General features: G+C 40.1%; 3 protein-coding genes across 3 annotated transcripts; 1 reads left to right on the top strand and 2 right to left on the bottom strand.

Annotated features, from left to right (window-relative positions):
* The first annotated feature begins 944 nt into the window (after positions 1-944).
* Positions 945-6,535, top strand: hsf2 (heat shock transcription factor 2). Its single transcript, XM_033990545.2, has 12 exons — positions 945-1,176; positions 1,471-1,579; positions 2,013-2,140; positions 2,269-2,393; positions 2,718-2,793; positions 3,181-3,242; positions 3,360-3,438; positions 3,579-3,715; positions 3,985-4,227; positions 4,410-4,482; positions 4,637-4,700; positions 4,777-6,535. The coding sequence occupies exons 1-12, from the start codon at positions 1,084-1,086 to the stop codon at positions 5,097-5,099; spliced, it is 1,512 nt and encodes a 503-aa protein (XP_033846436.1). The 5' UTR covers positions 945-1,083; the 3' UTR covers positions 5,100-6,535.
* A 94-nt stretch (positions 6,536-6,629) lies between these two features.
* serinc1 (serine incorporator 1) lies at positions 6,630-11,198 on the bottom strand. Its single transcript, XM_033990546.2, has 10 exons — positions 11,052-11,198; positions 9,916-10,077; positions 9,630-9,823; positions 9,408-9,487; positions 9,066-9,203; positions 8,712-8,881; positions 8,512-8,602; positions 8,296-8,437; positions 7,961-8,185; positions 6,630-7,189 (listed from the first exon to the last, which is right to left on the bottom strand). The coding sequence occupies exons 1-10, from the start codon at positions 11,088-11,090 to the stop codon at positions 7,051-7,053; spliced, it is 1,380 nt and encodes a 459-aa protein (XP_033846437.1). The 5' UTR covers positions 11,091-11,198; the 3' UTR covers positions 6,630-7,050.
* A 356-nt stretch (positions 11,199-11,554) lies between these two features.
* Positions 11,555-14,721, bottom strand: nus1 (NUS1 dehydrodolichyl diphosphate synthase subunit). The gene is made up of 5 exons (XM_033991252.2): positions 14,214-14,721; positions 13,655-13,771; positions 12,823-12,975; positions 12,608-12,707; positions 11,555-11,938 (listed from the first exon to the last, which is right to left on the bottom strand). The coding sequence occupies exons 1-5, from the start codon at positions 14,605-14,607 to the stop codon at positions 11,848-11,850; spliced, it is 855 nt and encodes a 284-aa protein (XP_033847143.1). The 5' UTR covers positions 14,608-14,721; the 3' UTR covers positions 11,555-11,847.
* Positions 14,722-14,786: the final 65 nt, after the last annotated feature.

Here is a 14,786-nt window from a genome sequence, read left to right as displayed (position 1 = left end):
TGTACGTTTTATTTTCTCTATAACCTCAGATGCCCTTTTGAGATGGACAGAATTAAGCGCCTGGCAAACCATACAGGTGTACTGGATCTGTTTCGGGGTTATGTCTAGAGGGTGCAAAAAAGGACAGATCCATCTTTGGCAATGTAGCCTGTCCACCCTATTCCTGTGTGCTGAATATATATTAAACAACTTGAAATTAAGTTAAGTTATAAATATGGGAAAACACCACTATCTATAAAACTGCTTTCAAATTGTGAACATAAAAAACTAAAGACAATAATTAATCTGTAGCCAACAGTATTAGTCTATTACATTGATTTTATGTAGATACTGGTTATTCAGTTTTGTGTTATTATTATAAATCTTTTCATTTAATAGGCTAATGTATTGCCTACTACAGTCTCTGTGTCCTCATATGCCCCCAGAAATAAAAACGCTACACCGCCTAGACCCGCCCCTGAAAACTGATCCTCAAATACACGTGTGTTTGCATCTGTCCCAGAACATCTTATAAAAGAAGAGATTACATCCACTTTTATGAGGTTAAAAAACGACTTTTATGAACACGCTCAAATGAAGTGTTAACATGAATGAGTAAATTACAAGCACGTGAGCAGCGTATATTACAGCGCTAATAATAAAGAACAGCCTAAATGTTTCCTGCTACTGTCAGTGAGATGGAACAACTGGGGCTCCTTTGCATTCAATTAGTCACAAACTGACAGATTTTAACGTAATTAACCCAAATCTCTCTGGGCCACAAACTAATTTAATCTTTTGGGGGATTTTTGTAGTGTGTTGAGCAAAAGTTTGAGGCATTACTACCATTACCTTTGCGTTTTTCTCTACGCTCGATGCTGAGTTTGTTGAAATCTCCTCTGAAAGGAACAGTTTCTACAGATCCACGTGAGGGCTCTTACGTAAACATCTGTTTTGGACCAATCGGGTGTCAGCCTCAAACCGGAAGTTAAACGCCATTGCCATTTGCTCCAAACGTAAACGGCAAACTGCTCGACTGCTCGGATATTTATTCTGGTTTCGTTGTACTGATCATAGTATTATTGGTCTCAAGAGGCTGGAGACATGAAGCACAACTCGAACGTCCCGGCTTTTCTCACCAAGCTGTGGACCCTGGTGGAGGACGCGGACACCAATGAGTTTATTTGCTGGAGCCAGGTAACGCGTTGTGGGGGTCAACGTTAGCCTGGATAAGACCCAACCCACAACTTAAAATAAATAAGACAATAGCTCATACAGCCGAAGGAATGTAGGATATGTTTCAGTTGCTACATAACATTGTAATATATAAAATCACCGTGCATCCAAAGGCCTTGGCTAAGCTATTGTAAACAGCTAGGTAAAATGCTAAACTAAAATGCATTAGCTACCTAGTATTGAATGGACTCGGTGTGTAAAAGTCATAATTACACAGCCTGACTTCCTGACTGATGCTGGTTGTGATGTTTGCAGGAGGGAAACAGCTTCATGGTACTGGATGAACAGCGCTTTGCCAAAGAGATCCTCCCAAAGTTCTTCAAACACAACAACATGGCTAGCTTCATCCGTCAGCTCAACATGTGTAAATATTCATTGTTCTATTTTCAGAAACGTAGCTCTAATAACCCACCGTGCTGTATGCAAATCCACTTCAATCACAAACTGCACCACTATAATGTTGGTGGCTCATATGTGCCTGGCTGTTGGGAATTTTGTGTCCATGATTCAGTGTCTATCCAGTGAAAGTCTTAATAACTTATAGCTTATATAAATTATAAGTCAAGTTATATATTATAACCTAACAGCCCTTAAAATAATTCTACATTCTGAAAGAGAGGGAAAAATAAGACATGGAGTCCCTGACAACTGAAAACACAAACGTGATCATTGACAGATGCTAAAGACAGCAATTTAAATTTTCCAACAACTAATCACTGATTGTATCATTCAGTTATACAGTAGTCATTTTACACCAAAATGCTTATCATTGTTGTGATCATACTCTGTGGTTGCAGATGGTTTCCGAAAAGTCCTGCACATTGATACAGGGATTGTGAAGCAGGAGAGAGATGGTCCAGTGGAGTTTCACCATCCATACTTCAAACACGGCCAGGACGAGCTGCTGGAAAACATCAAGAGAAAGGTGAGCTGCACTTGAATGCATGTACTTTTTATCTGCTTAGAACCATGACTACTATATTTTGTATTCTAATCAGCTGTGTAAAAATGTTGCTTTTGATCGCAAAAAATGATGTAATACATTTTGTTAAGGTTTCAAATGCTCGGCCAGAAGAAAGCAAGATCCGACAAACTGACCTGACAAATATTTTGGCCACTGTCCAGAGTGTTCAGTGCAAACAGGAGGACATCGATGTGCGCCTGGCCACACTCAAGAGGTAAGAGGGATCTCCTCTTGGGAAACCAACAAGTGCTTAGGTTCATATGAACAGGTGAGCATTTAGCATAGGCAGAATGTAAATATGACAAAGCATTGTCACTAAATCATGGGTGTTATAGAGGAGAGAGGGTAGGATGGAAAGTTTAACAATAGTTGCATTTGTGTTTAGGCCACACAAATTTTGGTTGTGCTTTTATAGTTTTTAGATTCTACATTTTTGTGTGGGTTCAACATTAATCTACATACACAAAATTACCCAGTGAGTCTTGATTAAAAATAAATTACTAAATGAATACTAATTGTTTTTTGTTTATAACACTAGAGAGAATGAAGCTCTGTGGACAGAGATCTCAGATCTACGGCAGAAACATTCTCATCAACAGCAGCTTATAAAAAAGGTGGGTGCACTGTTTTGCTGTTGCTAATATTTATACACAGTATGTGGTTATTTCATTCACATCTTTAGATGTATTTTATAGTGGGTTTTTGTGTGTGGCTAGTCTATATGTATTTTTGAAATGCACAAAAGATCATAACCTCACTCTTTATCAAAAGTTTTACTTTTTTGTATGGTTATGAATGTGTGATATGTGCGTGGGTTAACTCTGGCAGAGTTGTGTGGGAGAGAGTAGATGTGTCAGATGTAACTGCAGTGCTAGACCTGCTGTGAGTTGACATTTGGTTAAAGGCCTTGATAGTCATAATCATTAAATGTGTCAAATACCGTGTAGTATAACACCATTATTCTGTTTGGTTATGTATTTAATATTATTCTTCCTTTTCAGCTCATACATTTTCTCCTCACACTGGTACAGAACAATCGCATCCTTAATTTAAAACGTAAACGGTGAGTTACACACTTTGTTTAATACTGTGTATTAAGGGTGGACCCAAATTATGTGTCTACGATGGACTTAATAAAGTTTTGCCTTTTGTTAATATCACTAATATGTTTGTGTCACAGGCCTTTACTTATGAACAGCAATGGCAAGAAGTCAAAATACATTCATGAGTTATATGATGATAAAGTGAGTGTGGAGCAGGTGAGTACTAAAGGATGTCAGAGTGATGAAAACTTAGCAGAAACAATTTGCACATTTCTTTTGAATGGTAAAATATCCCTAAAATGTCTCAAACAGGAAGTTGAAGCACATTAATTTTAATGACATATCCCCTCCTTTAGTCCTCTGTCAACGGTTTGAATAATGTCACGAGCTCAGACAATGCTGAAGACGTGATAATTTGTGACTTCACGGACGTTGTCGATGTTGATTTGTTGTCAGAGGCTGCACAGGGGTCATCCAAAAGTTATGACCACAGGTGAGAGGCCAATATTAAGTACAATGAAATTATTATATACATTTTCAGGATGGTAACATTTTACACTACAAGCCTAGCTCATCTATTACTAACATTAGTGCAATTATGGCTGTCCTGTTTTATCGTGTCTTTAATTTTCCTTCTATGGTTCAGTTTGGTAAATATATGAACCTAATAGGCTCAGATATGATGTATTCCCTGTTCATGTGTATGTACTTCGTCTTTTATGCATAATCCTGAACCATTTGATTCTGTGATTCTGTGTCTAGTGATGTGGAGATTGTTGAGGTGGACTTGAACAGTGACGGGTTGCCTGCAGAGATGGAGGTGAGCACCACATACACAGAGCCCAGCACACAGAGCCAGCCCTCTCCAGTGAAAAGCACTCCCACCAGTGCGGCACTGCAGCTTAACAAACAGTGCACTCTCAGCCAGGAGGACCCAGTCAAGCTAATGGACTACATACTGAAAGAAAATGGAGCCATCTCGCAGAACATCAGCCTACTGGGCAAGTAAGTGCTAGAGAAATAAGAACTAAAAAGTAGTGTGGGTAATTTTATCATTGTACCATCTATTTACAATATCCATTTGAGTATTTACTATTTTCACAGTGGTATATCCTGATTTCCCATGGCAAATACACTTGCCCTGTGAGTTGTGTATGGCTTTTCGACATGTTTACTTTATCATACAGGCTGGAGCTGATGGATTATCTGGACAGTATTGACTGCAGTCTGGAGGACTTTCAGGCTATGCTGGGCAAACCAGTAAGTGCATCCCTCACTAATAACATGACAGGAAGAAACTGTTGGATAACCTTTACAGTAGAACCAGTAGCTTCTACTCAATGCTGTTTTATTCACATTTCTAGAAATATTTAATGTTCAGGTTTAAAATGACAACTTTTTTTACTCTCCATAGGAAAGTGTTGGATCCAAACAGAGCACTGGGCAGCTGGACCAAACAAAGACAGAGGCCAACACAGGTGGGAATGAGTGTGGAAGCATGGATTGATTTTCTGATGTTCTCTAACCTCTCTGCTCACTCTTTGCTTCTCACAGATAAGCAGCTGATCCAGTATACTTCATGCCCCTTGATGGCTTTCCTTGATGGTTCTTCCGCCCCTCCAGACCTGGACCTGGCCTCAGGTACAAGCTCTACTTCCATGAGTAACCAGCAGGAGGTGATCATCACACCAGCTGAGCAGGTAGGCAGGCTGCCATCTGAGCTGCTGGACTGTGTAGACTCGGTGCAGGCCAAACACAGTTCCCTGATCCGCCTGGAGCCCCTGACCGAGGCAGAGGCTAGTGAGGAGACCCTGTTCTACCTGTGTGAGCTGAGCCCTGGGCTGGAAACAGACACCATGCCTGTGGAGGCCATGTGAGGAGCCCTGCCTCACGGACACTGGCTTGGACTGAGGCCACATGTTTGTTACAGAATCTCACTTTTCTTGAATGCGCATAAGTAAAAAATCACAGTAGATTATTAGTTTCTGCTTCCAGATGGCATTTCAGTGTAACTCTCTCTTGACCATTTTCTGACTGTCAAAGTTACCAAGTTGATGTTCACAAAAAAGCAACAAAGTCATACTTTGTCCAGGGTCCAGTAATGTATATGATATTCATAGTTGGCTGTGCAGATTTCAATACTTGCTGTCACAGTATCTCTTATGAACTCTCTCTATAAACCCGTTGCTCCTCATGGTGTCTGTCCACTCACTGTCAGGGCATTTGTGATTTATGGAATGATACGTGGATCTGCGACCACTGTGCTTGTTTTGTTTAGTTTTTACAGTAAGACTTTTTTGTTTGTTGCAGCTGTTGCAATATCCAATGTTGGCTCTTTCAGACTTAAGTGATGGTGTGTGCCATTTCAACATGAAACTTTTCTACATCTAGACATTATCTGGCCTAATTCTATGACTTCATACATATTTGGTAATTATATTTTATTCCAAGCTGGACAAAAATGAGCAGTGGATATAGTAATACAACACCTGCCTGACCAATCCTTCTTGAAGGTCCTTCATCTGAACGCAAAACAAGTCTATAAATTTGTGTCATTGGCCATATTTGTCATGCCGTCTACATAGAAATGAATGGTCATTGGTCTCTTCAAGTGTGAGTCTACCCTCGATGACCAGAACTGTTATACAAACTCACATTTTATTCTCGCAATTGACTTTGGTTCAAGCACTTTGTATAGTGTCTGTGTCAATAGTTATTTATGTTGCATACATTTCATTAAAAACCTGGCTTTAAATAAACAACGGTATGTTGGTTTTTCAAACATAGTACAAGTGTTTATTTTATAATGAAACATTTTAAATTTATTTGATTTTTTTTTTTTTTTTTTATCAGTAGAAGGCAGATGGGAAAACTGCCCCCCTCCCCTTACCTGGCTTTTGTTCAGGCTCACCTGTACTGTCTGGTCTTCTGTCAGGCCAAGTGGGCACGTGGTCGGACAGCGAGAATGTAGATGGCATCTAGTGGTGGTTTGTGAGGATATAACAGGGCAGTGTGGCCAATTTAATTACAACTGGCTGCTTAAAAGTGTTAAAATACAAAGAACCCTTGTGGACAATGTGATCACAAAATCGATAAAACTTGCCTTATTTGCCAGCTACCACTCTGAATCTCTGCATATCAAGTGTTGAGGATTCTTGTTAAAACGTTGTCCAATGTCTTCACTTGGTTGTAATCACTTACATTGTCAAATCTGTGGTAAAATATCACTATTATCAACGTGATATAAAATGTGATTGCAAAAATAAAGTTGTAAATATGCATATCTTAATTCATGCAAGTTTTGACTAAGTTTAATCGTGTCTCTGTGACTGCTGTTTACCTTGCCTTGGGTCTAAGTTACTGGGATAGGCTGCAACCTAAAGTAAGAATGGGAGGTACAGTATGGGTACACGTTTCAGTTAGTTTTAATTAATCATGTGCAATACAGTAAAACATGTCAAAATACAAGGTAAAAAGCAACCACTTTGCAAAACACATTCTAGTCACTAAGCGGAATATCAATACACTTCACAATGCATGTTATTTTTTTTTTTAAAGATAAAACAGATAAAGTTGTTAGAATGTGAGGTCTGAGCATGCTGTGAGCTAAACACAATACAGCAATGAAATATAAATACTAGTTACAACCACAAGAGTCATGTACTACACACTGTTCGGGTTATATTTAAGCATGCATCTTTTCTTCCCTAATTTGACTTGTTTAGGAACCACAAAGAACACACTGTCATCAAAACTGACCAAGGAATACAGCAAATGACATATTTAATAATTTGTGTGGAAATGTTGTGCATGAGCGAATGATTTCTTTCAGTCAAAGTCTCTGTTGACGAGGAGGAGCGGTGCAACCAGGGTCCACACATAGAGGGCGATGCAGATCCAGCTGGAGCACATCTTCACCCACACCGATGGCCACCGGCTGGTCATGGTTTCATAAGTGGAGTCAGGGCTATGGAGGAAACAGAGATTATTACAAAAAAGAAATAATGTTACAAATGCATGTGACTACCAATGTATGTCATCTACTCTATTTTTTAACTTAATATCTACGGCACTCCCTAAGGGTGGTGCAAATGCGCCACTTGTCTCTCTTTTATTGCGGCTTTGGGCTGTGCTTGTCACTAAGCAGTCAACGCACATCGAAGTGCTGATGCAGTAAAACTGAATAACATTGGTCTTTGAGGCATCACCAAGGCAACAATGGGCAAAATAAAACTTTGGTCCCCAGGACTTTTTTGAAAGGGATGACTTGAAGAGTCACTGTGTCAAATTTCGTGTTCTTCAATGAAGCAAATTAGTATATTATTTTGAAATGTAGGAAAATGTGAAAATTTTCCGATTAGGATAACATGGGCTCTTTCGCCCATTACCATGGCAACCCAATGAAAGATAAGTCATTCTAATTAAAGTCAATCAGACCCATGTCATGAGTCATTGTGCCAAATTATTATTATGAAAGTAATATTTTTTTAATGAATGGAAAATTTTGGGAATACTCCCTTTAGGATAACATGGGCATTTTGGCCCATCACCATGGCAACACTGGGACGACCCAGTGGAATTTTGTGTCAAATTTCGTAACATTTCGGAAAACAAAATTTTTGGGCCTCCATACAAATATATTTGTATGAAGTAGAGGACGAAGTTGCACGCAAAGCGTGCCCATAGGCTCTATGCCCTGTAGAGGCTCAGGCAGCTTGGCCTCCCCAGTTCCACTGACCTGTACCAGTTGGTGAGAGTCATCATAATGTACAGCGAGGCCAGAAAGAGCATGAAGTGGAAGAAGGAGTAAGAGTAGGTGACTCCATCCTTCTCGTTGTCCACAGCTCTGTTGAGGCTCCCGGACTCCTCAAAATTGCCACTCTGGGGCCCGTCCTCGATCAGGGCTGACTCATCAGTGCTGAGTGTCAGCTTGTTTACTTGAGCATTGGAGGAGTTACGGATGCTGGGGGGAGAAAAGACCACAATTGTGTTTTATTTCTCTCTTATCCTGTTAAGGTTTGTAGGTGATTCTTGGACACAAACTCAATCCTGTAGCCATTGTCAAACATTTACCTGGAGTAGAGCACACACATAAGGAACAGGATCAATCCCACAATTCCCTGAGCATCCCACCACTGCACCACCTGACCCTGAGCAGCAGGGCTGGTGCTATTTAGGCCAATCATCGCCAGAAGGCTGGGGTTACACTTCCTATCTGTGAGGAAAATACACTTTTAAACTAATTGATATTCATAGAAAGCAGATTCTAAGCATCATTGGAGACCTTACCAGGTTCATTGGTCATTGCAGACCAGGTCACATACATTGTGTACAGGGTAACCAGGGAGGACTGCAGCAGGCCTGAGCGGGGCTGGGACTCCTGCACACCACATAAAACTTTTAATTTAAGGGCAAAAGGCTTAAATTAAACAGATGTCACCAAGAAGTGTCACTGATATTTCAAAGATGATTTTTACTAAAGAACAAACCTGAATCTGAGGGAGAATGGACAGGACAGACGCTCCGATACAGAGAAGCATGTTGATGCTGATAAACACTTTGTTCTCAGTGCAGCCGTCCGTATGGGTGTAATACATGTAGAAGAGGACCAGAGCAATCAGAGACAGCAGGTAGTTCACAGCAGTCACTGAAAGCAAGGCTGAGGACACAAAGCATTTGTCTCAGAAATTTTTCATATACCACTTCTGTACACCAGCAGCACGGTGAAGAAGGGGGATTTTACTCCAGTCATTACATGTTTAAATGTGAGAACTGTTCATGGTGATAGTTATTACAGTTGTATGTTTCCTGGTAGACAATATAAAACCGATACTTTGTCATACCTGCATACCAGCAGCGAGAATTCCCCTCCTCCATCTTCTCCACCCATGACTCATTCCACGAGTGGGCAAAGTCAATCAAAAGCACCAGCTGAATGAGGATGAAGCAGAAGGCTCCTGCCATGCCCACATAGAACCACACTGCACAACATACACATTTTAGGCTTAATAAAAACATTTCAATTTAGATGCACAACATTTTAGGCCATTTGTGTAATAATCCCATATAAACTTAAAAAATACAAAATACACAGTTGTTGTACACTTGTTCAATACGCTCTATAAGAAAGATGTGTTTTACATTTGGAAATTTCCAGACATTTGTTAAAAGTAGTTCTGACTTACCGGTTGTAAAAGGGCCTTCAGAAATGAAAAAAGCTCCGACAGTTATGGCAGTAGCTGCAGCAAACTTGAAAAACCAAAATCTGTGAAAATTGAAAAAAGGTACATCATTATCCAATGATTAAATGTTGAGAAATGAAAACATAAGTCAGGCATAACTATTCAAATATTATGATATTGAGAACACTTTATGCTGTATGACACAGGTCCCAGTAAAAAACTGACCCATTATGAATGGGGGCACGCGGGTCCTGGCTGCTCTTCACACGGACCATCAGGAGAGAGAAGAGGAGGAAAAACATGGCCATGCCGAAGCACACACGGTACACAGCTTTGTATCCCACCAGCACGTCACAGTTCACATGTCCCTCCACTCCTGGGATAGAGGAGCCCATCCCACCCTCGCAAAAGCCTGGGATCTGCACACAGTCATATACAGGAGAACATTTTAAGAGAGATTTTTAAAAATTAAACTTCACAAGTTACATGTGATGTTGATCCAGGGTCACACCTTCTTGAGATGATCCTCCATGCCAGGCATTAACATAATACAGGCAATTCCCACTCCCATCAGAAGGAAGAAGGCATAGATGAGCCGGGTTACAGTGGAGTTGTTTCCACTGGGACAGCATCTGCACAGCAGGCAGGGGGCGCTGCCACACAGGCAAGGGATCTGCACATATACAAATGGCATTATCTTATTTTCATTAACAAAGGCTGTTTGGAGACAGGATCAAAGTTCAAACATTGCTGTATATAATTGGTTATGCAATATGTTAAAAAGACAACATATAAAATACAAATAATAGTAGAAAACTAAAACTGCAAATGTAGCTTGTTACTCAACACTTGATATGTTACTTTTGGATCGACTTGATGTTGTTTGTCACTTCAGAGCGTTTCTGCATACATACAAAGACTTACCATGATAGCTCTTTTATTTTATTTACATTTATCAGGCCTGTCCCATTAAATTAAGATTGGGATCCAAATTTTTTCCCCAAAGATTTCGAAGAAAAACAATATCTCATTTCCCTACTGCTAAACTGTGACCTAATTTCAAGAACAGAAAATCTAGCTAAACATTTGAGTAGATTTTTAGCCAGCAAATAGTAAGTAAAAACAACAGAAGGAGGAAAAAAACAACATTACATTGTCTGAAACATATACTACACAAGTGTGGGAGTAGAGAGCATCCATTACGCAGCCTGTTTTGGGGACACAGTGTCGCAATAGTAGCAGCTGTGAACCCATGTTTACGAACACAACGCAGAGAGCTCGTTTTAGTGGTAGGCCTACATTATTATTACACCTTTAAGGACATTATAAAACCGTGTTAACTGAGGATACAGTGTAAACACCCATCAGGCCAAAGAAAGGACGTGACGTAAGCTATGCGGGTTAAAGCCATAAATAACAGCCAGTCTGAAGTGAACTGTTGAATTCAAACAGTAACATTGTAATGAAAACAGGCTGTAAACGAGACATTAATATGAACTAATGTCATAGCAGTAGACGAGTGAAATCCCACTGCAGGAGTTGTTTTTGTGATGCGCAGTCATCGTCGTCTCAGACATGGACCCTCCATTAGGCCGAACCCGAAACAACCCTCACACTGTCACCAGAGAGGAGTAAAACAACACTCACCCAGCTCGCCATGGAGCACAGGCCCAGCACAGCTCCCATCTCTGCGGCCCTCGGCTCTTTGTTTGTGGATGAGCTCAGACAGATTTCGGTCACAACAACACAACGGCCATGTAATGTGGCTCCTTCTGCAAGTACAGCCGCTATACAGCCCCCAGAGCGCCCCCTGCTGGAACATCTAGGAATTACAGCTCACCTGACCTTGTTATACGTTTTCTTTCTGTTATGTGGGGGAGCTAATATTTCTCTAACGAGACACATTAAAATACAGATATCAATTTTTGTAAAATCTGTGAACTGTTACAGGTCAAATCTGTTCTAGGGCATTTGCAGTACTATCCAAACTGCTGAGCTGACAGACTGATCAATCAATCAATCTCAGTTTATTTGTCCTGATTTAAAATTAGTCTAAGCAGTGAATCATAAGTTGCACTTGTAAAATGTCTTAACATTTCTTCTATCTTTCACATTGCTTCACAGAAAAAAAGAGTCAATCATCTTTTGTTCAATAGTGTAGAGTTTAATATTTAGACAGGAACAATTATCAAATACACAGTTATATATAGATTAAAACTCTGGTTTCTCTGCAGTAAAAAAGTATTTTTGATAACCGATTAAGCCATACAGTGGGGCAATATCCACATAATTATTACCATACTTGAATTTGTTGACAATTCATCACATTTGTCTGGTGGTTTCCCACTGGCTGCACAGCTTCACTAAACGAGTACCGTCTCCATTCTCATGTCAGTGTATGTAAACACTGACAGCTGTCAAAATGAGTCCATAAGTGCAGTCATTACTTTCCCAGTCGCTGCTGACATGCTCCATATCTGTGAAGAGCTCCCAATAAATCATCATAGGATAAGTTTCTATGGGTCGACAAGGAGCTGTAGACACAAACAACAAAGTTCAAAAGAGTTCAACAATGTTTACTCAGAGACCTGCATAAAAGTGGCACCCCCACAACTTGGGTCTATTCATACAGCCACTAGTTAGGTCGACTAGGCCAGCAACTAACGATTATTATAGTAGTTGACTAGTTAGTATTATTTGTTCAAATTATCATTTCTATAGAGATTTTTCAAATTTTCAAATTTTTGACCAAAAAAGTTTAAAATATGGTCACTGAAGCCTAGAAGATATAGAAACTAATGTATTATTGATGAAAATTAGGAATAGTTTATTCTACTTTGGCATTGTGATTTAAGAATGCCGCCATCTCTGTAAACCCTAAAACACATGCGAAAAGAAAATGTTTTTACATAGTCCAGCTAACAATCATCACAGTTAAAATACCCTTATGATTATATAGTTAACTAGTCATGATTCTTCTGATTAACTGTTAGGGTTAGCCCTATGAACGATCATTGTCACGCCTATTTGAGACCTAAAATGTAAGGCAAAAACAATCTTTATTCACAATTCACAACAACCCGAAAGCTACATCAATCCTAATGGAAATATGTACAAACTGAAAACATGAAATGATCCTAGATGTATAAACACTCACAGCACAGAAAAGAACAGTAGTAGTTTTAGGTTTAAGAGAAACTTACATAAACTCTGTGAGTCTGATGTGCCAAGGAAGGAACCCCAGTGTACTGTCAACAGGACCCAGCTTCAACACCAGATCTGGGTCCGGAATATTCTTCAACTCTGAAAAAAAATAAGGCACTAAATTCTCTTACAAAATAAATCAAACCACTACAATTAAGCTGTAGAGTGATTATGTTAGTCAACAAAAAAAGATTATAGATCAGAATTGATGTACCTCGGAGCAAAGAGTCCAGCATGGAGACACTGATGTCTTTGGGGCTCCTCTCTTTGTTTTCCACAGAGCGACAGAGCTGTTGGGCTGCCTGTACAATACTCTGCTTCCCATCTTCAGGAGACAGCACACTGACAACAGGCCTACATGATACCACTGTTCACAACAAACAAGAGCAACATCGTCAGTAGACAGATATAAAATGTGTAGATATATAGACTGCATACATAGGCCTGTCAATGGTATGTCTCGGAAGTATGAGACCCTTATACCTCATTATAGAGATGGCAGATATATTTGAAATTATAGTACGAGTATGTTGATATTTCTTCACTTGTGTGTTTAATTTTCAGACACAACATTTACAGACACATTTTAACACATTTATGATGAATGGTCATAATATTTGGATCATTATCGGGATAATTCAACAAAGTATCAAGATATTTGTTTTTGTGAATACTGCCCACCTCTTGCTCTTTAGCTTACATGTACATGCCAGAGTATTGCCTTTGCCAGAGACATCATCTGATTGTTGTGACCAGTCTCTTATCGGCTGTTGTTCCCAAGCAAGACACCGGCTGAAATATCTAAGGTAATTTCCTTTTTAGAAGAATTAATAAAATTCTATGAAGACATATTTTATTTACACATTTTAATATAGGGCTAGAATACGGTCCGATACACAGTATATGAATTATCATGATTTAAAGATGGACATTTTACTGGCTATACCACCATTACTGTTTACTCTACCTCATAAAAATAATGATGTATTATGCAGTGCAAAATGAGAAGTAGTAGTTGTAGTAGTAGTACTAGATCAAATGCCTACCATTTTTTTCAGAGCCATTTCTCAGGAACTCCACTTTTGACCCCTCCACACCCAATAGGTGTCTCTGCAGTTGGGTTATTTCATGCATGAGAAGAGAGTTGTTTTTCTGGAGAATACCTGGAATAAAATAATAAACAGAATTATAGTTCAATGGTTTCAACTGAAATGACCAACATTTCTTTCTGTTTTTTTCACTATTGTGATTTTTTAGTGGGACAAATTATTACAAACTTGTACTGATCCAACGTTATACATTTATTCGAACTATCTCAATGTTTGGAAGCTATTAGAACCCTGAAATACCAATTCAAGAAATTAACTTATTCTCAAACTACAGTAGTAGATGACTCTCTCAGTAGCTTAGATATACTATAGCAATTGTGGTTTTGTCTTTCTTCATGAGATTTCGGGGGTTCAAAGGGAGGTCAAATTGAAAATGACAAGTTCCTTTGGTGTGTTGGTAGACATTTGTCCCACTGTAGGACAACAACGTCCCATTGTCACGGAGTAAATCAAGTAATAATGAACCACACAGGCCCCTGTTTCGGGACACTCGTACCATTGTCGTCGTACACGCTGACATATGATATGCCCATGGCCATGCACCACACAGCCAGGTTGGCTACGTCCGTGTAGCTGGGCTCCTCGTCCACGAACAGAAGTCCGATGTGCACTGGGAGTTTCTCCAGAGACTTCCCGTCATGGAGGAACAGGGCCTGACGCTCGGCGGGACTGTTCGCTGTCAGTGCCTTGGACTCCGGATTGCGATGCATCTTTTTCTGCTCCCCTGGGAACTCAGTGAAAGCTACCGGCAGAAGCAGAGAGGCCAGTGCCCGTTCCCACAGGCGGCCTTTAAAGCAACGAGTGCGAGCACGGAGCCAGCACACGAAAGCCCTGTTGATATGAACCAGGAAAAGCAAGAGCCGCCACAGCAGGCCGTAGAGCAGGGCCATTACTGAATGCTTAGGCTGTTTAAATTAATGTTATGAGCAGTGTAATCCGGTTACCGACAGCTCACTCCTTGTAGCGCCATCTTCACCCGCGGACCGCCCTCGTGATTCGCGGAGCGCGCTCATTGGACAAGACCGTCACCGCTTTTATTCTCCTGTTTTTAGCGGCTTATTCTGGTCAG

Source organism: Periophthalmus magnuspinnatus, chromosome 24 (genome assembly GCF_009829125.3).
Source record: "Periophthalmus magnuspinnatus isolate fPerMag1 chromosome 24, fPerMag1.2.pri, whole genome shotgun sequence".
NCBI classification, from domain to species: domain Eukaryota; kingdom Metazoa; phylum Chordata; class Actinopteri; order Gobiiformes; family Gobiidae; genus Periophthalmus; species Periophthalmus magnuspinnatus.
This window is presented reverse-complemented; position numbering and strand designations above follow the sequence as displayed.

Bases quoted from the DNA above. Each gene is read 5' to 3' on its own strand.
- hsf2 (XM_033990545.2), top strand. From the start codon at position 1,084: ATGAAGCACAACTCGAACGTCCCGGCTTTTCTCACCAAGCTGTGGACC. The intron at 2,394-2,717 runs GTAAGAGGGATC...TTATAACACTAG, and splicing joins CGCCTGGCCACACTCAAGAG to AGAGAATGAAGCTCTGTGGA. The intron at 4,228-4,409 runs GTAAGTGCTAGA...TTTATCATACAG, and splicing joins AACATCAGCCTACTGGGCAA to GCTGGAGCTGATGGATTATC.
- serinc1 (XM_033990546.2), bottom strand. From the start codon at position 11,090: ATGGGAGCTGTGCTGGGCCTGTGCTCCATGGCGAGCTGG. The intron at 9,488-9,629 runs GTCAGTTTTTTA...CAATTTTCACAG, and splicing joins CGTGCCCCCATTCATAATGG to ATTTTGGTTTTTCAAGTTTG. The intron at 8,438-8,511 runs GTAAGGTCTCCA...TTTTCCTCACAG, and splicing joins TGCAATGACCAATGAACCTG to ATAGGAAGTGTAACCCCAGC.
- nus1 (XM_033991252.2), bottom strand. From the start codon at position 14,607: ATGGCCCTGCTCTACGGCCTGCTGTGGCGGCTCTTGCTTTTCCTGGTT. The intron at 13,772-14,213 runs GTACGAGTGTCC...ATTTTATTCCAG, and splicing joins CAGCGTGTACGACGACAATG to GTATTCTCCAGAAAAACAAC. The intron at 12,976-13,654 runs GTAGGCATTTGA...TGTTGTGAACAG, and splicing joins AAATGGCTCTGAAAAAAATG to TGGTATCATGTAGGCCTGTT.